Source organism: Chaetodon trifascialis, chromosome 13, assembly GCF_039877785.1.
Source record: "Chaetodon trifascialis isolate fChaTrf1 chromosome 13, fChaTrf1.hap1, whole genome shotgun sequence".
NCBI lineage: Eukaryota > Metazoa > Chordata > Actinopteri > Chaetodontiformes > Chaetodontidae > Chaetodon > Chaetodon trifascialis.
Window position 1 is genome coordinate 6,090,104 of NC_092068.1, and position 25,366 is coordinate 6,115,469.

The window sequence follows — 25,366 nt, forward strand, 5'->3', positions numbered from 1 at the left end:
CTACAAATTTTGGGCACGTGCAACACACATGCAAAAAGTTGATCTCCCCTAACTGGCTAAATGGATACTTATGAAATTTGATTTGCATAATCTGGAGACTTGACTGTCAATGATTGATCAAAGTGGACTTGGCTTATTATATGAGGTCATAGTCCATCAAGTCCATCAAATGTGCAAATTCACTTAACATCTTTATCCCCACAAGTCTTCAAACGCTTCTAAAATTGATGCATTATTTGGATACGAGATTTCATGTTACTAATGATGTTTAACACTGAATGTCTGCAGTGACATTCAGTGTCTTACTGGAGTAATTAGTAGTGTGCACACATATTTCACCAGATGTTTGATCAAACTACACTAAAAGCAGCAGAATGTGACATTTCTTGAATATCATCACTAACATTTGGATTGTTGTCTTCTACATAAAAATAGACAAATACAGGCTACCTGAGTTTTGCATGTCATGTCAGTGCCTCACCTTTTAGATGAATGACAATTCATTAACCAGTATTGTTGTAAAAAAAAAAAAATCCTTGGGAAAATACCTAAAGTTTAGCTGAGATGAAAAGTGCCCTAAAAATAAAAATGATCCTAAAAACCAAGAAATCTACTCCGTAGAAATGGTGTGTGGTGGAAGCTGTGGAACATCCAGAGATTCTCGCTGTTGGGTTCTTTAAAGGTCATCTTTTTATCATTCTGAAGTGAGATGTGTTTTGTTATTCAGGTGACCTGACACTTGACATTCAGACTTTTCCATGACGGCCGTCGCAGCCTTCCATGTGGTGCAACTGCCAATAACAAATGCGACAGTGTAAAAATGGAACAAAGAAGACACTGAACTAGTTTTTAGGGGTTTAATGGGTGTACAGATTAATTTAAAGGAAGTGATAAACACATACAAAAATACCCTTTCAATACATTTTAGAAACAAACATCTACATGACCTGTTTTGTTAAATGTTTCCAAACAGCAAAACATGAGTTGTCTGAAACAGAGTGGTGCAGATTTCATTCAAAAGAGACCTACCTGCTATGAATGCTATTAAAAAAAAAGATCACATGGTACAAATATGCAAATATAAATAAAGTGATAAGAAAACCCCCAATAATGACGAATATGCCTTTTGAAAAAACTGGTCTCTGTACATTTAGTTGGGGAAACAGATGCTGGAAAAAGAGCCTGTGTCCCAGCTCTACCTGCTCTGAAGAAGAGGCGCCTCGTTAGCATCACTTTATACTTTGTTGTGTACATTATATCTTCTGTGCTGAAATCAGACACAAAGCCACCCAGCTTCAGACCACAAAGATGGAGGGTTGGGGCCGATGGCAGGAAAAAAGTTGTCTCCTGATCCCCCTCCCCCCCGACCCATGGCCCCAGGAGATGCCTTTTAAGAACCTCCACAGGAGGCGCAGAGGGTTAGCACCCAAAATGAAGGGAATTCTGTCTCTCTCCAACACGTAAACAACCATCTATGCGTGCACGCTCACACACAGCCAACCATATATGCATGCATACACACACAAACCAGCACAACTCGTCAAAAAGCTTTGAACCATTTTTTTCACTAAGCACCAACATCCCTTTCATAGACACAAACACAACCAGGCCCTGGCTTCAACAGGAACAAGCTTCACTAGCAAACAGACCACAGTGGACAGGCAGGGGTCAGGGGTCAAGCAGTAACCCCAACTTTTTTTTTTTTTTGTGGTTTAGTCCTCCTGATGGACTAGAGGTTATTCTTAGGTCTGACAATCTGTGAATCACAGGTACGCACACAAAACTGTTACACAACACTTTCTTGTGGCGGTCTGAGCTGTCCAGCACTCACCTGACGTCTGGGGCTTAAACACACCATGAAAAGTAAGGAGAAAACTCATCGGCCTTTACTTTGAATCCAAGATGAACTATGGCGTGACACTGAACAGACAGACTGGTGAAGCATTTCCATATTTCTCTGATGTTCTGGACTCATCCTTCCAAGAGCTAAACAATCACGAAAAGCATCAGAGCCGTTTCGTCACTTCCAGAAAAAGCATTTCCTGCTGTCATAAGGACGATTTTTTTGCTTGTACCGGCACCTGAGAAGCACTGATGTCACCGGGCGTCTACGATCACCTACACACTGCAAGTCCAATACTAACCTGGAGCCCACCTCTGGGTGGTCATGGTGGTCCAAAGAGACGAGGTCGTGATTTCCGTCATATCCAAGCAAACCCTCAATGAAGCCTCCCTGCAACTGTATCCAAACCTATACAGTGTTTACAAAAAATATCCAGGGATGGAGACAATTTATTTGGACAAGCAATAGAGAAAACAAAAAAATTACAATTTTTTTTTTTAAACTTTTTTTTCTTTTTAGATAAAACTACAATATAATGGTCAAAAGACTTGACAGTGATCTTTTGCTTTAAGACAAAAAGTTATGTACATCAACATTTACTGTACAGGTTTCTGTTTGGGAGGAAATGAACAAAAAAAAAACAAAAACAAAAACAAAAATCAGCATACACCAAAAGTGTGTGCAGCAAGCGTCGGTAAATGTTCTGGGCTGTTTTAAAACGTTGACTGGAAAAAAGGGAAAATGAAAAGAAAAACAGCACGTTTTCCATCTGTATTGTGAACATTTTGAAACACTGAGGGAGAAGACGAGTAAAAAACTGTCGCTTTAGTTCCCAAGTCAGACGTCTCCGGGACTGTGGTTTACGTGTCCTCTGGCTGTGAGCGGGACAGAGGCAGCTGACAACATCTGGTTTGACCAAATCACCTATCCACTGGCAAATCTATAATCTCTGAAGATTTGAGGCGAGGTGTCCGTCCTGCGGCTTCACTTGACATTGACTGACCTGAACGCACTCCCTGTCCGTGTGTGAAGTCATCTTCTCGGTGTTCGACTTAACCGTAAAGCCCCACCTCTGTGTATGCGTGAATCCAGTCTATAGTCGTGTGTTCAAGCTATGTGGATTCTGGCCTTCTCCGTCTCTTTCAGCCTCTTGGCCTGCTCCTCCAGAGTGGGGGAAAGGGGTCTCTTGGAGGCCGCGCCGTTCAGTGGGTCAGCTCCCCGGCTCACTAATGTGGGGATGGAGCTGCCGACGGGGGGCGCCATGTGTTTGGATGCCACGTGTTCTACGGAGACAAAGAGAAGGACAGGGAGAGCGTTCAAGTTTTAGTTTGGACAAAATTTCATCTTGGTAAGCGTAGCGATGGGCAAATTGAAAAACAATTAAGCACTCACTTGAGCCAATGACAGGAATGGACATGCCCTTCTCTTCACTGGCAGGAGGAGTGTCAGAGGTGAGGGTGCCCTCAAACACTGGGGGTTTCGGAGGTGTGATGCTACGTTAAACAGACAAGCCAAGACACACCAAGTTAAAACATTAGCAAATCAAATAACACCAACAGTTTCCGCTGCTGTTGCGGTGCTGAAGTTGAAGCTCACTTGTGGCGGTTGAGGGCCAGTTTGATGGAATTCTTCACGACGCGACAGCTGTTGCTGGCTGGGAGAGGCGAGGAGGCGTCTGGCAGCTCCATGCTGGGAAGTCTCTGAGGTAGGATTTAAAAGTCATTTAATAACTGCTTTAACAAGTCGTTCCCCAGCATGAATTAAAATCAAACAATTCACAGAGCGCAGAGCTGAAGGTCTACAGAGAAGACACTACCTGTGTTCTTGAGGTATCAATGGTTGGAATGGGCTTAGCCTTTGATCCAGAATGGGGGGTCTAAGGGTGAAGAGAGCCAAAATGTGAGAACACTAAGAATATTTTGCCTGACTTTACACAGTTAATAGAAGCAAACAGAGTAAATAACACCTACAATATTGGGTCCTTCTCCATGTGTGCAGGAGTCAGAGGATGGTGGATATGGCTCTTTAAATATCGAGTCATCATTGAACACCACCTAGAGCAAAATTACCACAGTGTCACATCTTCCACTTTGCACAGCAGAAAAATTCCACTTCATCTGCCATTAAGTTTGAATCCGACAGCATTAAAACACACACATACTGTCACTGCTGTGCTGACCTGACCAGCCTCCTTACCTCTATGTCTTTGTGCCTCTTGGTCAGGTCCTCCTCTGTAGGCGAGTGTGCCCTCTTGACAAGGGCTCCGTTGACGGAGTCCTCCAGGCCGTTGGGCTCCTCTTTGGGGCTGCTGGTGGTGTTGGGTGTCATGTCCCCGCTCAGCACTGTGGTGATGGAGCTGCTGGCTGGTGGTGAAGGAGGCTTTGTTTTCACTGGAGGCTCTTCAGAATGAGAAGGAGACAGACATGAAGAAATTAGATCAGAATCACTAAGGACATGGTTTCAACATTTTCAATATCAACAAGCTGTGGCTAAGCAACCGCACTAAATGCTAAAGAGCCTGTCCCAGAGAGGAAGGTGACTTTACTTTTTACTTTTACTGGTCTTGTAATAATAGTGTCAGTGTAATAGTCAGTGGAAAAATGACTCACTCGAGCCAATGACAGGGATGGACATGCCTTGGTCTTGAGCAGTTTGAGCAGTTTGAGCAGCTGGTGCTGCGCTGGGTGCTGGAGAGCCCTCAACAAAAAGCTGCTTGGGAGGGCTGCTGCTACAAAGTACAGGGAAGACAGAAAACATTCACTCAGCATCATATCATGGATTTGAGCCCTGTCATTTTAATTAGTCAGAATATATGGTGAGGAAAAACAGGATATGCATGAGAACTGAACATCTGGAGATACAAAAATTACAATCAATGATTAAAACACTCAAATCTATCAGCCAGACACACACTAATAAAAATAAAGTGCACTACAAGTGTAGAGGTGTTTCAAACCTGTCATCTGTGTCAGATACAGGCTTGGTGGGTTTGCTGGCTGGGGAGCTAAAGGGAGTCCCTGAGTCTGTGTCTCTGGAACTGTCCAGATGACTGCTGTCCAGAGAGATCCGCTTAGAGCTCCCCCCGTTTGAGCTACGGTTCAACTCAGCTATGCTCTGCACAAAGGAAGAAAAGGGGGGAAATAAATGGACATGCAACAGGCACAGAGGAAGAATATTAACATTTAAACATGACAGACATCTCACCCTCTTCTTCTTCTGCACCAATTCAGGAGGAAGGTACTGATGGAGCTGTTTCTTCTTCACGTGTGTCGCTTCAATCTTCATCCCGTCCTTCAACATGTTGATGTTGTTGGCTTGTCTGTACACTGCAGAGGATACGTCACGTTAAAGTTCACTGATTACTGGCATGAACGTGTGAATGTGTTTCTTCTTAGTCCATCTAAGTGCTGGTCATTTCTCTGATTGATGCTTGAACACTCAACTTTGCTGAATGAATATTTTCCAACACTTCTTTAAAAGAGCACTGAGTAGGATCTAGTGGCATCTAGTGGTGAGGTTGCAGACTGCAACCAACAGAATCCCCCGTGCCTCACTGTCCCTTTCCATGCCTGTAGGAAAACCTATGAGCAAGTGAAAACTTGGAAAACACTTAAGACCCTGTCCAGAGCCAGTGAGTGGTTTGTCCATTCTGGGCTACTGTAGCAAAATGGCGACCTCTGCAGAAAAAGACCTGCTTTCTCTACTGATGTAAAGAGCTCATTCTAAGGTGACAAAGACACACCAGTCAAACACTCGTCAAAGCATAATTCTTAGTGTTATATTCTGTTTCTTGTGTCATTAGATCCCCCTAAATCCTTCACACTGTACCTGGAAGAAAGTGAGTTCTGCTATGAACGCAGGGAACGACAGCTCATGTTTTGAGGCTATTTTAAGTAGTGCACGGCTCCCTCCTGCAGGCTGCCTCTGTGTATTATGTTTCTCCAAAAAATTCTGTTTAAGATGACAAAATATTAAACCTCCACTCATATTATACATACAAGCTAAAAGCATATTTCAATTTTCCTAAAAAAAAAAAGTATCTGCAGGTTATGCTTAATAAAAATGAAGTTCAGATTTGACATCTGTTGGTGTTTCCTCTTATTTTCTGAGTAACCAAAAAAGCTATATTGCATGTGATTTGAAAAAATGTGGAATAATTTGATTGCTTTTGTCATCTAAACAAAACAGATGAACCAGTCCCTGAACACCTGAATATAGTGCAATTATTTTAAATGGGTTGTTATGGTATTATCACACAACTTACTCAACCGTTAAGTCATTTTATATACCTGCAGGGTACAATATGAAAGTCAATGTTTTCCTTGTCCACCAACAGAGAGGGACAAGGCAGGACCTACCAGTGTCTGTGAAGGACTGGATGTCGTATGTCAGGTCAATGTTCACGCTCTCTGCGTTCTCCACCTTCTTGAAGATGATCCCAATGAACCACATGGAGACGAAGTCGTTCCTGTTATAGAAAGACACGAGCAGCAAAATTAACAGTTAGCTCAGTTTATTTGATGCTGACTTCAGACCACAGTGTTAAACATGCTTGTGATGCTAGAGCAAGTCAGTGGGGTAGAAATGTACACACAGGACTCTAAAAGCTGCCTGCCTCACAAGACCCCAACCAGCAGTGATGTCATCACCTAATGACCGGCACATGCACGGTTTAACAGGCAACTCCAGGTTGCCAAAGCTGTTTGTATGTATGGATAAAAGTGGACTCACTCATTACGGTTCTCTTTGGAGCCAGGGAAGGACTGAGGGTTGACGTGAGCCAGGGTGATGTACTCATTCCTCTCCAGATTTCCCACCAGAACACGGATCTTTGACTCCACCAGACCGATCCTGAGGGAAAACACCAGAATGTATTCACAGATGTGCTGGTAATAAAGTTACCTTCACACTGCTGCAGGACAGTTTCCTGGCTCCATTAGTTCCTTTTTTAGAGGAGAATACATTCAAAGAATTTCATACACACACACAAAATAAACCTCAGCACTGGTGCACCAGCTGGCTGAGTTGACGTGTACTGATGCACTTTAAACACAATAAAGGGAGAGGGTGTTTTTTTTTTTTATGATTTCACCTTACAGACCTTCTGGAAAGCCAGTCCTTCAACACTCACCATTCTAAGTGGTTTTCTTCTGTAGATGCACTGGCAGTCAGGACGATGTAATGCCTGCAGCACAAAAAAAAAATAAAATAAAAAAAAAAAAAAATCAGACAAGTGTGGGAGGATTTTTCATAAACAGAATGAGTCGGCCAAACTCTGCTGACCACAGTTAAGATGAGTCAAATGTGCCAAAACCCAAAAAGTGAAAACAATAAGATGGTCGGAAAAAAAAAACCAACAAAAAACTGCGTCGTCCGGTTTTAGTTTCAACTGCACAAATACAGTGTACAGTCTGCCAAAATGGTTAATGTCACACAAACAGCTCATTTCCACAAACCCTTACCGGATACTGATTTTTTTAAATATGTAAAACACATACAAGTTGCAAGTTAAAGAATTCTGATCTTAGTTCTGACAAAGGAAGACATGAATATCATATGAGAAACATGCAGCTCTGCAGGCTCTAATTATTTTGCTCTTTTTAATAAAAACATCCATCCATAAAGCTTTTATCTGGCAAAAGCAACACTTACTTGTACTTTTGGAAAAAGTTGGGTGGCTCAAAGAGTTTGGACCATTCTGCTTTTCCCTGAAGAATCTCATCTGTGACGCTGAGGCCTGTTCACACCACATGGTGGGACAGACACACATCAGGCTTAACTGCTCAACACTCAAAGTGGCATTTAGAAAAACCAAAAATTCTTACAGACCAAGTACAAATTCAACACAGTAAATTGTGTTACTCAGAAAAAGAGCTGTTTCAATCAAGCTGTGTCATACCGTATTTAAACTCCTCGCTCATGATGGTGCGCGTTGATGTGGAGACATTGTACGTGGAGTTCTGCTGGGGATAGGCAGGTGTGATGATGGGCATCAGGTGGTATCTGTCAGATGGGTTGACCTTTACAAAAAAAAAAAAAAAAAAAAAAATTAGAACTAGGACCAAGATTGATTTCACTGCAGAACTGAGAGCCGTCAACATGTCAGCACACTCCTCCACCCATCGAACTGAGCGAAAGGAACCACAAAACCAAGGGCACACATCCCACAACGTACATCCCAATTCACTTTACCAACTTCACATTTCCCTCATTTGCATTTTCCCTCAAGTGATATGAGGAAGGATGAATGAAGAAAACGTTGTGAAATGAGATGCACTTCCCTCTCAAACATCATATGATTTGTCAGTTACTGATGAAGGCTGCATCACCTCTTTGTTGACTGCAACAGAGCTTGAGCATCAATCAATAATTTGACAATAACATGATGTACAACCCAACCTGCTGTCTGTGACTGATTTTCATGCTCTCTGATGTGACAAAGCATTATTATAAATACTACATGCGGACATTGAGTCAACACATGTAGAAAAATAATATATATTTAGACTAGTGTACAGGTTGAGTCAAACCACAATGAAATTTGCAAAAATAAAAAAATCTGTTTTATACTAGTCCCTCTGCTTTATCGACTGCTGACTTTATCTCAACAAAATTCACCAATTTCAACCAAAGTTTGCCCTTCCAACTTCTAAAATAATACTCCCTTGTCTACATCCGCATCTGGCCAGTTGATATGGACGCTCTCACGGACACTGTGTCCCATATGAAAGAGAGGGGATGGGGACAAACAAACCTAGATTCCAAAAACGTTATGATGCTGAGCAAAACAAATACAGCAGAATGGGATAACTTGCTAATCCTTTTTGATATAAACTCAATTGAATTGAACTGAATTTGATGCAGCAACATGTTGGGACAGGAGCGACTTAAGACTGGGAAAGTTGTGGAATGCTCCAAAAACACCTGTTTGGAACATTCCACAGGTAAACATCCTGGAAAGGCTCAGTCGTTCACAAGTGAGGATGGAGAGAGGTTCACCACTTTGTGAACACATGACTGAGAAACATGACTAACAGCTCTACAGCTTTACAGTGTCCCAACTTTTTTGGAATCAGGGTTGTAGGCTTTAGTCTTTTCCAAATTTTAAACAGCCCTTGGCTCTGGACAATCCATCAGTTCAAAAAAAAGTTAGATCAATCCAAATTTGTTAAAACAAATGCTCTTGTTACTTACGAAGTTGTTCTAAAAACAAGAACAACTTTGTAAGTAACAAGAGCATTTTTAGGAAATTTTAATCTGGATTTCAGCTATAAAGCCTGATGCAGCTCTTTTAAGGCTTACAAATGACTTATTGATGGCTGCAGACTCTGGACACCGAACTGCTCTGCTGCTGCTTGACCTTAGCAGCACCTTTGACATCACCCCAAGGTAATAAATAGGTTTAAGGATTAGGTGGGCAGTTCTGAACAGCTCTGGCGTGGTTCTTCTTCTGTCAAATTCATTCATTCATCTCTTTAATTGCACAGACAACATGTGACATACCCTCATGGATTAGTTCTTGGACCAAATTTGTTAACTCTGAACCTGCCACCATTTGTTACAAAACACCTAATGTCATTGTTATGCAGAAGATATGGCTGTGATTTCTCCACTGGATGGCCACAGAGAGCTGCATAGGCAACGTGAGACAGAATATCACAAAACTCTTTGCAGTTAACCTGACAAAACTGAGGTGTTTGTTGTTGCCCCTTGTCCCAAATCCTGAGGACTTGCTGCTGCTTATATTTTGCTGGTCATGTGTTTCTTTTTATGTTTATGATTTTCTTTTTTTTATACAGTCTATGGAAAGCACATTGTGCTCCTAGCTTAAAAGAAAGAAAGAAAATTATTATTAGCAGTACTACTACTACAGCAGATGGCAATCATTCTATGACCTTGTCCAGCTTTCCTGCATTTTAAAACAGGGGGTGTATATGAGAACAGCTATTTACTGGTGAAAATACACACTGTACTTTGAAGAGCTGTTGGACACATAACTTTCATTTCTGCCAGCAGCACAGCATTTACCATGCAATTACGTGTTCCTCGACATCTGTATCTAAAATGCATGGTGATTGTTGGCCGTACTGTGACTGAACGGAAACGACAACAATAGATAATTAAAATGTGTTTATTGCTGAAGGGACACTACAAAAATGACACAGCAGTTACAACAGCTAGAATGACTCAGTTAAGGCTACAGACCAATCAGTTTGGGACAAGTAAATTTAAGATATTATGAAACAGCAAAAACAAAACTTAAGTCCAAACAAATATATCAGAACCCTGGCCAAGGAAAATAATTCAAGTGGACAGCCTGAAGCAAGCGTCTGTAAAAGGTGTCCTTAACAAATATTTATTGCACTGTACTCACAGTACTGTTATTCATCTGTCCACACAAGTTTATGACTGCAGTGTCGGACTGATGCAATTTGACACACATCAGATCTGTTGTGCCACTGAATTGCTAATACATTTTTATTGAAGGTGTGTCTGTCTGATAAAAGACGTCCATGTAGGAAGTCTTCCTTGCTCCAAGCTGCTCTGGGAAGCCTCTTCCAAGCAGAGTTAAGGGCTTTGGAACTCATATATGGGACCCGATCAATTTCCAGGTCACATGAGGACACAGGAATGAGGAGACATGAAATAAGAGAAAATAAATGTAGCTAGATGCCATCTGTTGAGATAACTTTACAACACTAATAAACTTTTCATTCATCAGATTTACTCTGGCCAGAAAGTGTTTTCCTGTGCCTGCACAGCAACAGACATATAGAACGGCAGCATAACAACATCATAAACATGTAGAGATAAAACACCGGCGTCATACTCACTCTAGGATCCCACACAGGTAAATTCAGGTTACTGTCCTCAGGCTGCTTCAATAGCACAGGATTTGGCCACTCCCTGTATGACAGAAATGACAAATAGAGCAAAATGTGTGAATATTGAAATACAACTGGTACTACACAAGGCTGTGAAATACTGCCATCAAGTGGAACAGGACAAATATGAAGTTTAAACTGCAAGTGTGAAATTCTCACCATTTGGAAAACACCAAGAAGAACTTGTGGACCAGCGTGGCAGCCACAGCGTTAGGGTAGAGCTGGCAGGTCCTGGCCACCAGCATGGCCCATGACACCCCACCCAGAAAGCCCAACATGTTGGAGTAGATCCCTCGACCTGCACGCAGAGGACATGTAAAAATCAGTTGGTGACTTCTTCAAAATCCCGGAGCAGTGCAAAAGATGAGCACAGCGTCGGTCTGTTAAGTATATACTATGGTAAACTATACCTGTAGGGTTAGGGCTAAAATCTTTAATTCTACACAAAAAATGACACATAGATGCAGTAAAAGTACTCATACAAAAAGTAAATCTGATGTTATGAGAACCTTTGAGTCCACTTACGTTTTGCCCACAGTTTGATGGCTCTTAATGTTAGCCTGAAGTTTTCTTTGTTTGGCACCAAGTACAAAATTTCATCAGTCACTCGACAGCCTGTAGGAAACAACAGCAGAAAACCACACCACTGTGAAAAGTGCATTCATTCCCTGTACAAGAACGTTTAAGTTCCAGATGAAAACAAACTTCTGTCGTTTAGATTTCTACACCAGCCACAACTAGCTGCTGCAAATGTAATGCACTATAAGCTTATTCTACTCTTGGACTTGTCACTCTAGAAAACAGCATCAGTCCTCAAGTCAATCTCATCTTCTCTACTGTATGTATATAACCAAACAGAAGCATGTGGTGTACCATTAAGGCTGCGGATACACCGAATGTCCAAGTTTCTCAGGATGGAGTCTCCCCTCAGGTCCAGGTTGTCTGGAATAGACTGTAAGGCCAGTCTGGCAAAAAGCAGGTCAATCTACTCAACAGGGACAGAGACAAAGCAACAAAGTAATGACCACCCACCCACCTTCAGTAACTGCCAATCCTGTTCAGGGTAGCTAGACTTGGTGGTAATTAGAGTCAAACACATCAGGGACAACACAGGTGGTAGTTCAAAGCAGTGTGGCACAGTGGGGTGAGCTATTAAATGACTCAGTTTAAATGTTTTTATGTAGAAATTTCATAAAGGCAAAAGACTTCAGAGCACTGTTTTGGGAATTTTACACAAAAACAGAAGAGTGACACAAAACTCATCCTGGAGACAGACACTCTTCCATCCATTTATGCCAGGGACGCAGTGAGTAAGAGCCAACATGTTGATCAACCATTGAGTGTATTTTACTATGTTCTATCTGTTGGCTGGCTCCAAAAAAACTACAATGTGCCTGATAATGTTTGTCAGATATCTAAGCTGCTGAATTAGATGGTGGCTCTATTCGCGCTGACAGACAGAAAATGTCACAACATGTTGTCCTCATAAGATGCCAGTATAGCGTTAGCATGATAAGTTTAGATAATTCAAGTGCATATGGCATGTGGGACAAGTTTTCCTTTAGGGCTTACTGCCAGAAAGCCTTGTTCGTGTGTTTGACGAGCAGAGCCAAAGGTGAACAGGTATCCTCAAGCTGCAGGTGAGCAGCGGAGGGGTGAATCGAGATGGAGGCGGGAACTATTTGCATATTCATAAAACCGTGTGTACTGAATGAATGCAAAGGTGGAGAGTTACAGTTAAGCCATTTTCAGGTACGGAGGGATTTTTTTTCCAATTCAGTGCATGGCGATAGTCGCAGACAGTTATAGCTGAAAGGAAGTGATCTTTAGAATCACAGTCCTTCCAGTGACAAACACATTAAGCCTTGTCAAAATAGTAATAATGTTATTTCCTAGTGGTATGTATTTCATTATGTAATAGCATGTGTGCAGGTAACCCAAAGTCACTTACCTCTATTCCATCAAATTTGAATTTTATCACTGGTACAAAAGCGTCCTCGACAGCCTTGAAAAAGCACCAAAAGAGACAACATCACTAACAAAACTGAGCCAAGGCAAAGTCAAGGGATTAACTGACATTACCAGGAGTGGACCATGGAGTGACAGAAATGAACAAGAAGTGAAAATCAAGGCCAAGAACACAAATATTTCAGTCTGTAGAATTCCAAAGACATGTAAAGCACTGCTTCCAGCCTGCTACTCCATCAGAACGTCATGTAGAATGCTTTGAATATGTTTGGAGACAGTTGATAACAGATTTCAATGAGGGTGGGTTCAAATTCCCAAAACACGAGCATAGTCTGGAATAGGAGTCACTTGTGAATGTCTTTGGGGGCTTCAACATTCAGCTAAATTTACATCTCCTCTTAAATATCCCAGAAACACAGGGTTACTCTCAATAACATTGATCAACTAGTAAAAGTACACTCAGGCATCTATTGAAAATACGATGCATTTTGATTAACATTTTTCTTTTTTACTGCAAGTGAAAACTTCAACAAGCTAATTAATTAACAGCTAATTTGATCATTTATTTTAAATGTAATTTAGTGTCACAACAAAAATAAAGGGAAGTACTGGTGTTAATAAATAAACACACCTTGGGAAATTAACACTTTACCAGCAGGCCTAACAACGCCATCGGCTCCTGGATATTGCTCATCTGCTGAGGAATTACTGTCCACTCTGATAGAGTGTTTTCTTGTTCCTCTATCTATTTGGCAAAAGTGAACTTAGGCTACATCCACATGTATGTGTGTTCATTTCATTTCATCAATTAGTAACTAGTAAAATGCATAATTTAACTTAACAACAGCTGCCAGCAAGGGCAACAAAGCAAATAAAGCTCATTCTTCATCCACGTTGCATTAACTGCTGCTAGTCAAGGCTCATAGATATATACAGGCTGATGTTGTTTGATTTCTTATGGAAAAATGTCACCTGATAAGAGTGTGAGGGATCAGGGAAGGACACGCAGTGACTGATAAGAACAAATCAGGAAGCAAACACAACATGTTACCACTTCTAAAAGTCTGTGTCCATCTGTCCAAACTACACCTAATCCCTGGGTTTTCAAAGTAAAACGGGGTCAAATAGCATTTCCAAAAGTCTCCATTTAAGATTTCTAAAATGTGGAGTAGCAAGGATGCTAACTGTAAATGTAGCAAAGGCTATGCATTTTAAAATAAAAAGTAAGTGTGGATGCAGCCTTGGACTCAGATATGTAATCCAGACATCTACACCAACATTAGGAATAGTAATGATTTCCCAGTGCAGTGAACTCAACTCTCCCACAGTGTTCTTCCCCAGGGCCAGTGATGTAAATGGTCTGTTGCTCTTGCACCACTTTCACTGAAAAACCTTTGACTGAACAAACTGATTTTTCAAGCACTGGGAAGAAACTGGGGTCCATTCATTGGGAAATGACTAAATATACTGGTTAACCTCTACATGACTTCACAAGTATGGGATTTTTGTCACAGATACCTGTGTTTAGACCTCTAGCTTGCTACCCTGTGCTTTAATAACAAAATGCCATAGACTTACCCTCAGGTCTTTGATCTCTTCATGCTGTTTCAATTTCTCAAAGAAAGACTGGAAAAAGTCACTTCTCTCTACATGGCGTGGAGCCACACATAAGGCATCAATATCAGCTCCTGCAAGAAACAGTAAGTGTAATCTGCGTTGCCCAGTAGATTAAATGGTTGGTGAGTGTAGTAAAAATCTGGTAAGAACACTAAATAAAGCTGCTACATTTGAAGCTACACAGAGTTCATGTGATAAAACATAATGGATTGACGAGTACAGCAGGTAAAATAAAGCGCAGCATTCTTTAAATACTGTTTTTTAATACTTGTTAACTAATCAATTCTGACCCTGCTCCAACAGTCCCAGTATATAAAAAGTTATGGGTTTCTGTCTTTTTTTTTTCAGAAGTTAAACCACACATCAGAGCTCGTTTTACAAGACACCGATGATCTCTAGGGAACCCTCTAAAAAGGTAGGTAACAATGAAAAAGAAATTATGTTTACAAGACTAGAGATTAGTGTAAATCTTCAGTTTTCTCAGTTTCTGCTTTTGGGGGTCGTCCATTGAGACTGGAATTATGCCTGATGTCTTCAAAGTAGTTATGAAATCAAATTAGCGGTCTCACGTATTCATTTTTACTGTGTGTGATATACATTTATATTCAACAACAATGGCACTAGTAAAGTCAATTCAATTTAGATAATCTGTGACAGGAATGTTTGAAGATTTGGACAGCCTCTCTTCATCTCCAGCATGAACGAGATACAGAACTTCAAACACAGTTTTCAACCAACAGCAAAATGTTTAGAGGTGTGGAACAACTGAAGCAAGCAACCTTTAGTTTTTACTCAAAATGACTCAGCTCACTTTACTGGCCTACATGTCATTTGTTTGCTCTGCTATGCAGTCCACTGCAGCTCACAACTGATATGGAGAGGGTCAACTGGTTTGGAGGAAAGTAATTTGGCAATTGTCACATTTGATTAATTCGTAAGCGCAGTGAATTATTATGAAAAAGCACCGAAATTGATCAGTGGTTATATATCTGAGAGCAATCCATGAACAGAAAAACACAATCACCACCATCAAAGATGTTTTAAGACTAGCTTGAAACATTTTTAATTAGTCACATTAATGGAAAACACTGTATGGTGACAAAAGAAAAAAAAAAGTACTTTCAAAAAATTTCTACCTCGTCATCACACTTGTGTTTGTGCTTTAAAGCAAAGAGGTACTCAGACCACACTCACACTAATGCCTCCAGTCTATAGTAAGCAGTGTTGACCCCGCTTTCAGACTCCAAAACTAGTCTTTTCAAAACCACTCTCAATAGCAGAGGAATATGACAATGCCAGCACCGTGCTTTAGTGTGGTCGTGGTGAACTGAACTTTTCAATAACAATGATGCATGCCTGCATAGACAGGGTTGAGTGCTGTGTGACAGTAATGTAGTGTTACGTCTATCTCCTTTTGTGCATCAATAAAGCCTATCACACAGTACAGGTACTGTCAGTTGATGTTTAATTTCATCACACAACTTCCCACCATAAATAGATATTCATAATAAAACAAAGACTGAAATACTGAAGTATCGACCAGTCATACCTTTTGTGTGCACTCCAAGTCGGTACGACCCAAATGTAAATATCTTGCCCCCAACACAGCTTATAGCTGATGGTGGAAGATTCTGCAGAGGATAAAGCATATAGAGTCAGATGAGCATTTTTCCTCTTTGTGGCTTAAAATAGATTTAGTGTCTCTCCTGTAATGGTTAACATTGCTGACTCAATAAAACATCACAAATCACAGCTTTTACTTAGATGGTATTGAACAACAAAACAGAACCTACCTTTAATTCACTGATCTCTGCAATCCATTCTTTAACAAAGTTATTCAACTTGCCAAGAACTGCAAGTCTGAAAGAGGATACAAATTTTAGCAAACGCTTCATTCAGGATTCACTCCTTTTACTAAACATACAATGAGAATGAAAATATGAATACATCACACACTCACAAATTCAGCTAATGTAATTATGTTCATTCAATCATTAAGACTTATACATTTAGTTACCACAAAGTCATGAGTACACATAAAAGACAGATCAACAACAGCCTTAAAATAAATGCAACCTTTGAGAAGTTTAAAAGTTTCCATTTTTGTTGAGATTACCAGAGAAGTGCTGGTGTACTACATTACAAGTATTTACGTTTTTGTGTACACCCCTTTTAAATGTAGTTGTGACTTCTGCAATGAATTTAAGCAGTCAATATGTCCAGTAAGTGTGTTGTGATGAACAGAAAATTATATCTGCTGTTCCTCACCTATGGTTCAACTCCTCTTCATCTTCAAACACCCCAAAAGGTTTCATAGCATCACAGAGCTTCTTTGTGTACTGGTGGTCTATTTCTCGTGGGGGTGCAAGGCTAATGGCAGAGGTGATGCCATAGTGTTTCTGAGGCTGCTGCCCACCAGGCATGGTGCTGCGAGGGAACACGACATGGGAACAAGGCAAAATGCATGAAATGACAGCAACAACATTACTACACTCGTTTTTTTTTTTTCACGTTACAATCACTCAAATACCATGACATAAATAACAAACCAGATGTGAACCGACGATTCGGTGCCACGTTAAGGACAAGACATTTTCTAAACACTGCCAAAATTTGTAAGGTGTTGTTCTTTCCTTGTGTTCCTCTCCTTTCTCTTACCGCGGACCCATGTGTAAACACAGGTTAGCAACACACTTTGACAGCAACGTGCTTAATTTACATGACTTAAACAACAAGCTTAATGATGACTCAATAACTTAGTTGTATGCTATTCAAAATCTGAGAAGCGAGTTCATCAAATTTACAGAAACTTGTTTGAAATGTGCAACTTTTCAATCTCAACTGGCGAACGAACGTTAGCAGAGAGGCTACAAACAGGTTGGAAGCGCTAACAAATTGGCTAACTTAGCAAGTTAGCAAACGTTAGCTGGTTGCTACGGAAGAATTGGATTAACAAATGACTTGCTTTCCTGTTAGACCCTGTTAAGAGTTGGCATCTTGTCAGGCAAAAACAACAAGTGAAACCCATCCATTTTTCAGGCATATTTACACTATAGTTACTCAACAACAAACGAGCAAGCTAGCCAACAAACGGTAGCTGCAGGCCTTGTTTGGTTGTTGTGACAGTTGGCTAACGTTAGCTTTTAGCCTATTCTTTAGGACAATCTTAAACGCGGACAAAAATGTTCACAAATGGAAAATGTGCCCCATGCATGACTTACCTTGACATTTCTTTCATGACACTCTAAAATGCTTGCGCTGTTTTCTGCTTTAAACCCGTAAAAAACTAAGAAAGTCAGCAAGTGGAAATGATAACAGCCTCGACCTGATTACAACAATGGTCACTTTTCAGAGAGCAGTTCAAACCTTCCCACTGAACCGGAATCACTTCTTATAAGATAACGTATCAACTCGTAAGCCTGAAAGAACATGCATACCTCGGTCATGTACAAAACGGACAGGGTTTTTTGGATGCTAGCAGCTAAACGCGCGTTTAATTGCTATTAGGCCTTTTTTTTAATATTCAAAACTACAAATGGAACGGCGTTTGTCGGGACAACGTCTGCGTGCGGCACGCTGAGCAACCACCATCGTCGGGAAGCAGGCACCGTCACTGAGGCCACGGATCACGTGACCAGGGCCTGACGCCGCGCAGCTCAGCGCGGTACAGCACAACTACATGAAGCGCGTCAGCCACGGTAAACACACAAGGCGGTTTTGAAGTGTGTAAGTGAACTTCTGTGTTGCATCTGTTACTGCTATGTACCCTTGTCTCCAGAAAAATAAGCTAAATGAAAAGAAATGCAAAATAAAGCTATTAAGCTAAATAATATGTAGGAATAAATGATGATGTGTATCAAAAGGTAATTTTAGGGCCTAACAAATGATGACAGATGATAATTATTTGTTTGCTGTAGCTGAGACTGATATAATAATAACAGATACTCTGCAACTGCATGGCTGAACCATCGGCATTCTTCCCTCTTCTGTACTTAGGTGAAGGTCATTCATGTCACAACATTTTTTTTTTAAAGGAGTAAAAACTAACAATTCTAATATTCAAATTTCTATTCTTAAATGCCTAATGCTAAATGTATAACTTGACGCAGGCTAAAGAAAAGATGCTGCACTGTGTGAATAATGGGAGCCAGGCATTGTTCTCATTAGTAAGTGTTCAGGTATATAGAAAAATGAATATTAGTGAATATTTGGACTTTTTACCTGATAAACTGTTTGCCAGCTTTAATGTTTTGTTGTAAGATGCTACAACTTACATAGGAAACATATGATAAAAATTATGAAATTATGACATTTTGACTTCATAATGGCTCAGTTTGGCCTTCAGGTTCTCTGAGGAGCCCGCAGCCTGTATCCAACCTCACCAGGTTTAACAGCTACATCTAGTGGACAGTTGACACTATTACATCTGGTGTGAAATAAACTCAAATAAATAGTTGTGATGACTGACCTTCATCCACTTCAGCGAGAGCAGTGAATCATCATCAGTTGGTTATGGTCCTTGTCACACCTCTGCAGATTTTGGTCCTACAGCCATGATACTGCACACATGATGCAAACATGTGAAATTACACTCTGCATACATTTGCAATCCCAGTAAACCTTTGTAAAGCAAGATATTATAACAGTATATATGTTAATGAATGTGGTACAAATTCGTTTTAAGTCATATTGCTAAACATGACAAGAGGTTTAACTAATATGGCTATAATGTGCAGTAGTTTAATGTACGTGCTGTACGTAAAGGTGATGTTCAGGTTTAGTTTGCACAGTGTTGTGTTGTGTGTTGTGAAGGATTCCAGCAGGTTACAGAGTCACTGCAGGACACTATGTTACATATAATGTTAATCTTTCACCTCGTCTAGGAAACAGAACTCCTCCCCCACTTCTGCTTTTTGGACTTTCAGTATCAGTCAGATTGTTTAAACCAGTAAGACCAGCAGACTACACAGAGAGGCTCAATACTGCACCAAAAAACCCATCAGCTTCAAAAATGATTGTGAATGTGGAAGACTGGATTGCAGAGAATCAGAATGCTTTTCTGCCACCGGTGTGCAACAAGCTCATGTGAGTAATTTTACTTGGATCTGAGCTACAGTGGTGAGTATGTGTACAACGTCAGTGGGTTCTTCTTTGCAACAACTTGGTGGATTTCACATGGAGGTGCATAATCAGTAACTTCACAACTTTGAAGACCAACATTGAAGATCTCTGTAAATCACAACAAGTGCACAGTTTTGCATAGACGAACTGACAATGAATAGAGTTCAGCTGACTGTTTGAGGACATGTAGTGAACACATTGTTGTCCTAATTCCTTTTTTCCTCAGGCACGTTTCCCAGCTGAACATCATGTTTGTTGGAGGTCCTAATACCAGGAAGGATTATCATATTGAGGAAGGGGAGGAGGTAGGAGAGAAGTACTTATTCATTCTGCATAAAGTATAACTTTAGCTTATTTAATGCAAACTTGGAGGACACTAAATTTCTGCCGTTATTTTAGCCTTCAGCTCTTGATTTAATGCTTTACATTGAACTGAATGGCTGATATTCACAGTCAACTCCCTAAATTAACTCCCTCCTGTCAGTGTCCCACATGACTGCTTCTCAAAGCAGGACTCGTCCCCGACTAACAAGGACAAACTCCTCCGCAATGTTGCAATGCTTGGTGGAATTATGTTGGTCAGCTGCCACTATTTAACTTTGCGGGGTCCTGTTGTTGTTGGCAGCCTTTGCTGTTTGACATTTTGAAATGTGCAGTAATCATCTATAAAGGGTGGTCAGGTGACAGCCACATGAAACAAGATGTTACTCAGCAGTGATACTTGAGTAGCATTTTCAGAGCTGTGGTCATTTTCTGCACTGTCTCGAATATGATAATACAGTCATGTAATCGATGCAGCAGAAACAGAGATGCCACCCTTTTCATTCCACACATTCTTTGGCGAAACCTGGCGCCTGTGGTGGAGATTCTTGTGAGCTGAAGGAAGGAGTTCACCAGGAGACTTCAGATGTGTTATGAAGAAGTATTTATTGCAGGCTTCATGCACCAAGGAGAAGCTGATGAGCAATACAGTGTCCACAAGTGAACCAAGGTAGTGCCACACCAAATCCTGAACATGTCCTTTCTAATGGGGTGTATTAATACCTCCAACGTCACATGTTTCTCCCTTCTTCTGCTTAAATTATTCCCTATTATGGATATTCTATACTTGTCTTCTACCTTTGTGGTACTCTGTTGGATAGTCAAAACCAAACATTAGCTCCCACCGTACCCACGTATGCCCTGAGCTTCTCCCTGCCCTTGCTCAACTCTATGCATTTGGGCAGCTAACTGTGCCCAAATGCACCCCCCCCCCACCCCACTCAGGGGGTGGGGGTGGGGGGAGGGTGCTCCTGTAGAGTGACATGGGGTGAGGTGAATGTAGTGTGTGAAGTGGAGCGGAGGGGGGTTAAGTGGTGTGAAGAGGGTGCTGCTGATCCAATACGTACTTTGGGATAGAGCGAAGTTGTATAATTTGTGTCCTGCAGCACATATCATTCCTACCTGATTGAACTGGAACTGGTAGATGAGCCTCGATCAGTACTGTCAACAAGCTGTCTGAGGTGGGTTTGCCTTTACGCCCCACCAACCACACATCATTGATTTCACTCTTGCTGCAATGTCATGCTTGTGTTGTTCTTTGATATTTGTCATTTCTGCAGCTCTAGTTTTAAATGCTGCCTCTAACAAAGGCACGTGACAAGGAGCGAAACAAGCAGCGCATTTGTCTATGATCTCTTTCAACTCTACCGGTATATAAACATCATCCATTCCCTCTCACTTTCATACCACTGTGTCCCTGCCTTTGCGAGCCTATCTTCTGCCACATTCTCCAACAGACTCTCATGTATTTGTAATCCCATCTTAGGTTTCCTTTGCAACCATCTGTCATTACTTCAGCAAGTCACAGCTTGAGTTCCTCAAAAGAACCTTCATAAGGCCATTCACCCTTTGTCTGTTCACACGAGTGCAGTGAGAGGCACTGCATAGCGCCATTTTCTCTGTCTTCCAACTACTCCAGCAGCTGATCTTGGAGAGAACATTGCCTCGTGTGAGCATGTCCTTGATTTATTAATGGCATTTGCAAACAGCAAAGAACAATATGTCAACAAACACTTTGACAGCATCTAAATCTCCATAGTGTTTAAATTTGCTTTATCATTGTATCAGTTGTACAATTTCTAAAGTTTATCTAAGAACTCTTCATCTGGTGTCTGTTTTCTGTGGTTCTCAGACACAAGAGAATTTCTCTCTTTTTTATATACAGATACAGATTCACCACAGGTCTTGATTACACCGAAGAAAGCATTTCTCAGCTGCCCCAGAACGTCATCTCAAGGATGTAATCTCACTCTGGGTCTTATCTGCCTACAGGGCACAACCCAGGGTTGCCCATGAGACCACCGTTTTCACAAATTTTTGTTCACTTTCACCAATTGACCACTGACATAAATATTTTTAATCCAAGGAGCTTTTTCTAAGGTTGCAATACTTCTACAAATGTAAAACCACATTCAATCCAGAGATGTGGAAAGCTCACTTCTTCCTATCGCCACACTTTTTACATATCCTGTAGTATTGTTCAAGACCTGTAAAGCACCTTTCATGTGTAAAATCAGTGCAGTTCCCCTTTAATTTAATAACATTTCTCCTTTTGTCTTCCATTCTCTGTTTTAAATAGTTGTTCTTCCAGCTGAAAGGGGACATGTGTCTGAAGGTGATTGAAAATGGCAAACACAAGGATGTGCACATCAGAGAAGGAGAGGTGAGCTCTAATATATTTTCATGTATATAAAGTATCACTACTTTACATGGAGTCCAACTGAAATGACTATAGTTCACTGATTCATTGCTTTAAGTGTCTTATTTTCTTCTAATGCAAATAAACCAGTCATATATATATAATGCACAGTACTTTGTCAGTGAAATTCCATTAATTTCTTGTCCATTTATAGATGTTCCTGCTGCCCGCTCGGATCCCCCACTCCCCCCAGAGACAGGCCAACACTGTGGGACTGGTGGTGGAGAGGAGACGTCTGCTGACTGAGACTGACTGCCTGAGGTGAACTGCTGTGTCTCCTTCTTTTTCTCCTTTATTTCCTCATCTCCTCTTACGTACATAACAGCAGGGAAACAAGACAAATAATAATAATAAAAAGATTGACATTCCAGTAACAAGATGACCTTGGAACAGGTCCATCTATTGTCCCTCCATGGCTGCACTTGTGTTAAATGTTTTTTGAACTACATTTTGATGGTTGTGTGCGAGGGGAAAAGAGAATTGTGTGACAAGAAGAAGAAGAAGAAGAAGAAGAAATCATTAAGGGTTAAGTAAAAACACAGTTGGCAGAAATGCCTTAAATCAGTGAGAAACACTGTACACTTAACTATGACGGGTCACAGAAAGACCTGTTTTGTTACACTCTGTCCAAATAAACCACAGGATTAAATGTGAAAGTAATAAAACGGAAATATTTTGTATGTAAGAGCTCAAAGCATTGTTATAACATTAGTGTGTGTGGTGCTTTCAGGTACTATGTGGACAACAGCACTGCTGTCCTGTTTGAGAAATGGTTTTACTGCCAGCATCTCGGAACCCAACTGGCGCCAATAATCAAAGAGTAAGATATCTTCATTCTTATGCACACATTCACACTCCATCAGATCAGGCTGTTTCTTTTAATCCAGTTTGCTGTTGTTCATTGACTTTATGTGCAGGTTCATGGCATCAAAGCAGTGCAAAACAGGAAAACCAGATCCGGGTGAGTGTCTCGTTTCTTGTGATTAATCTAAAATCCAATCGATTTTTAACCGGAGTTATGATCATGTTTGGATGACCAGATGAAGTCTTCAGAGAGCCTCCGTTCCAGATGAACACCATGAACGTGATGTCGCCCTTCTCCTTCAAAGACTGGCTGAAGAGACAGAGGCCGTCCCTGGCCAGCGGCGGGCCCATCGACATGTTCGGAGCTCAGTTTGAGACAGAGGTAAGAGAGCTGAAGTTATCAGATGTGTTTTCATAGCAGTTCTACTGTCTCAGCTTCTTATTTGTTATCAAATAAAATGTGTCCGTAGCATTTGTATTAACAACTGTATAGTACTGAGCTGTCATTGAACGCTTCCTCCGATTTCCTTTTCTTGCCTATTTTCTTTAATTCATGAAAAGCTCTCATATGCCTACTTTTTTTAAGTCAAGTCAATTTTATTTATGTACCCCAAAATCACAAATGTGGCACGAGGGGCTTCGCAATCTGTAAAACATATGACACACTTCATTCTCAGAAAAACTCTTCTATGGGGAGCAAAAGGAAGAAATCTGAGGAAGAGCAACATTCAGGTGTCATATTGGCAGGACTAGTGAAAAATTTTGAACAAAACCCAGCCCGAATGAAAACTTGCATAGTCTAGTATCACTTTTTAAAGCACAACCAAACATTTACCTGAGAAACATGTACAAAATTCAAAAAACAATAATAAAGGGACACTTAATGAGGTGTATAGAGTACATATAAAAGGACAAACCACAGAGCTGACATTGTGATATGCAGTAGATGATGATGGATATGGAAGAGATCTAAAGATGCTATAATGCTCCATCTTATTCCCTTGACAGGCCATGCTGTTTGGACCTGGACAGACAGAGATGTCAGTAAGGCAAAGTGATGTGTGGATTTGGCAGAAGGTATGTTCTCTAAATGAACTGTTCCTCCTGTAGCTTCCCACACCCAACCAGCCTCCCAGTAGACGCTGCTGTCCCAGTATCCATGTAACCAAACTACTTCCATCTCCTTCTCCTCCCTGACTCATAGGAGGGCTCCTCAAGAGTGACTATGAATCAGCAGGAGCTCACCCTCTCTGCAGGAGACAGTTTACTCATTCCTGAACAGACCCAGTGAGTTCATATTAATGACAAGCTCCTCCAGCCAGTGTACATATTATTAAGTCAAAAAGTTCCCAGTTTCGCCTCCCATATTTTTAAGGATGTTATTTGGCAGTAACAAGAGGCGATCAAGATTTCATTTTTTACCTCAGAAAAATCCTAACACCGCATCTTCTTCTGTAGCTACCAGTGGCAGAGAGATAACGGGACTGTCGCCCTGTTTGTGGTCCAAAACCCTGAGCGGAAGAGACCCTGAGCATCACCTGCCAAGTCTCACACACACATTAAATATACAGTATTACAGTATACACTATTCCGTACAGGTGGAGAGGATAAGTCAACGTAGGTGTAGTAATAAATGCATATTGTGTATCATCATATACAGTGAGTAAGACTATTGAATTTGAAACTGTCCACTGATTACACGGTTGGAGGTTTGATCCCTGGCTCCTCCTGTCCGCATGGCAAAATGTCCTTACTATCGGTGTGAGTGTGTGTGAGTGTGTGTGTGTGTGTGTGTGTGTGTGTGTGTGTGTGTGTGTGTGTGTGTGTGTGTGTGTGTGTGTGTGAGTGAACCAGTGGCAAATTATAAAGTGCTTTGTCTATTAAGGTCAGGCGTGATATAAGTGCATTACTTTTACCACAACTTTACTTAGAAGAGAAATCAAATGAATAAATAAATATCTGAGAAAAAAACATGAGGTGTGATGATTTATCTTAATGAACATTCGCCCTGACAGTTTTTGACTTTCCGCATTTCTTCAGTGTTTGTCCCTCTACTGTCTGCAGTGGTGCACTTCACACAGGAACTGTGCCTCCCAGTCCAACTGCCTTCTGAACTCTGAAACAGTGTGGATTTCTCTGGAAGAAGAGAAGCTGAGAAAAACACGTGAAATAATCCTATTAGCTGAAAGGACGTCAGACACAAGTTTCAACAAGTGTTGGGAACTAGCATCATGTTATCAGATGATGTTCTGGTATTTTATGATATGCTCAGCTTGCCAGATTCTTATCAACACAATGTAATTCTGAGAAACCCAGAACTGAATGGGCATAATTTTGGAGCAGATTTGAAATTGTCTTCCAGTAATGAGTGCAGCTATGGCTGTAGGA

General features: G+C 40.9%; 2 protein-coding genes across 5 annotated transcripts; one reads left to right on the top strand and one right to left on the bottom strand.

Moving 5' to 3' along the window:
• Positions 1-1,707: 1,707 nt before the first annotated feature.
• papolg (poly(A) polymerase gamma) lies at positions 1,708-17,745 on the bottom strand. 3 transcript variants are annotated; one of them, XM_070977161.1, is made up of 24 exons: positions 17,535-17,745; positions 16,582-16,740; positions 16,107-16,173; positions 15,863-15,944; positions 14,275-14,384; positions 12,680-12,733; positions 11,602-11,713; positions 11,254-11,343; positions 10,888-11,026; positions 10,678-10,750; positions 7,743-7,863; positions 7,496-7,580; positions 6,975-7,028; positions 6,575-6,694; positions 6,202-6,311; positions 5,048-5,169; positions 4,800-4,957; positions 4,453-4,568; positions 4,040-4,242; positions 3,814-3,897; positions 3,660-3,719; positions 3,440-3,543; positions 3,236-3,336; positions 1,708-3,126 (listed from the first exon to the last, which is right to left on the bottom strand). In XM_070977161.1, the coding sequence occupies exons 1-24, from the start codon at positions 17,549-17,551 to the stop codon at positions 2,951-2,953; spliced, it is 2,517 nt and encodes an 838-aa protein (XP_070833262.1). In that variant the 5' UTR covers positions 17,552-17,745; the 3' UTR covers positions 1,708-2,950. The 3 variants fall into 3 exon arrangements, with proteins under 3 accessions (XP_070833262.1, XP_070833261.1, XP_070833263.1); XM_070977160.1 differs by having other exon boundaries at positions 4,453-4,571; XM_070977162.1 differs by lacking the exons at positions 1,708-3,126; positions 3,236-3,336; positions 3,440-3,543; ... (10 more) ...; positions 7,743-7,863; positions 10,678-10,750 and having other exon boundaries at positions 10,884-11,026.
• haao (3-hydroxyanthranilate 3,4-dioxygenase) lies at positions 17,700-24,942 on the top strand. 2 transcript variants are annotated; one of them, XM_070977163.1, is made up of 11 exons: positions 17,700-18,011; positions 19,197-19,398; positions 19,661-19,739; positions 22,055-22,138; positions 22,329-22,435; positions 22,905-22,994; positions 23,092-23,135; positions 23,215-23,360; positions 23,987-24,055; positions 24,183-24,265; positions 24,437-24,942. In XM_070977163.1, the coding sequence occupies exons 1-11, from the start codon at positions 17,993-17,995 to the stop codon at positions 24,507-24,509; spliced, it is 996 nt and encodes a 331-aa protein (XP_070833264.1). In that variant the 5' UTR covers positions 17,700-17,992; the 3' UTR covers positions 24,510-24,942. The 2 variants fall into 2 exon arrangements, with proteins under 2 accessions (XP_070833264.1, XP_070833265.1); XM_070977164.1 differs by having other exon boundaries at positions 17,715-18,039.
• The last annotated feature ends 424 nt before the right edge of the window (positions 24,943-25,366 follow it).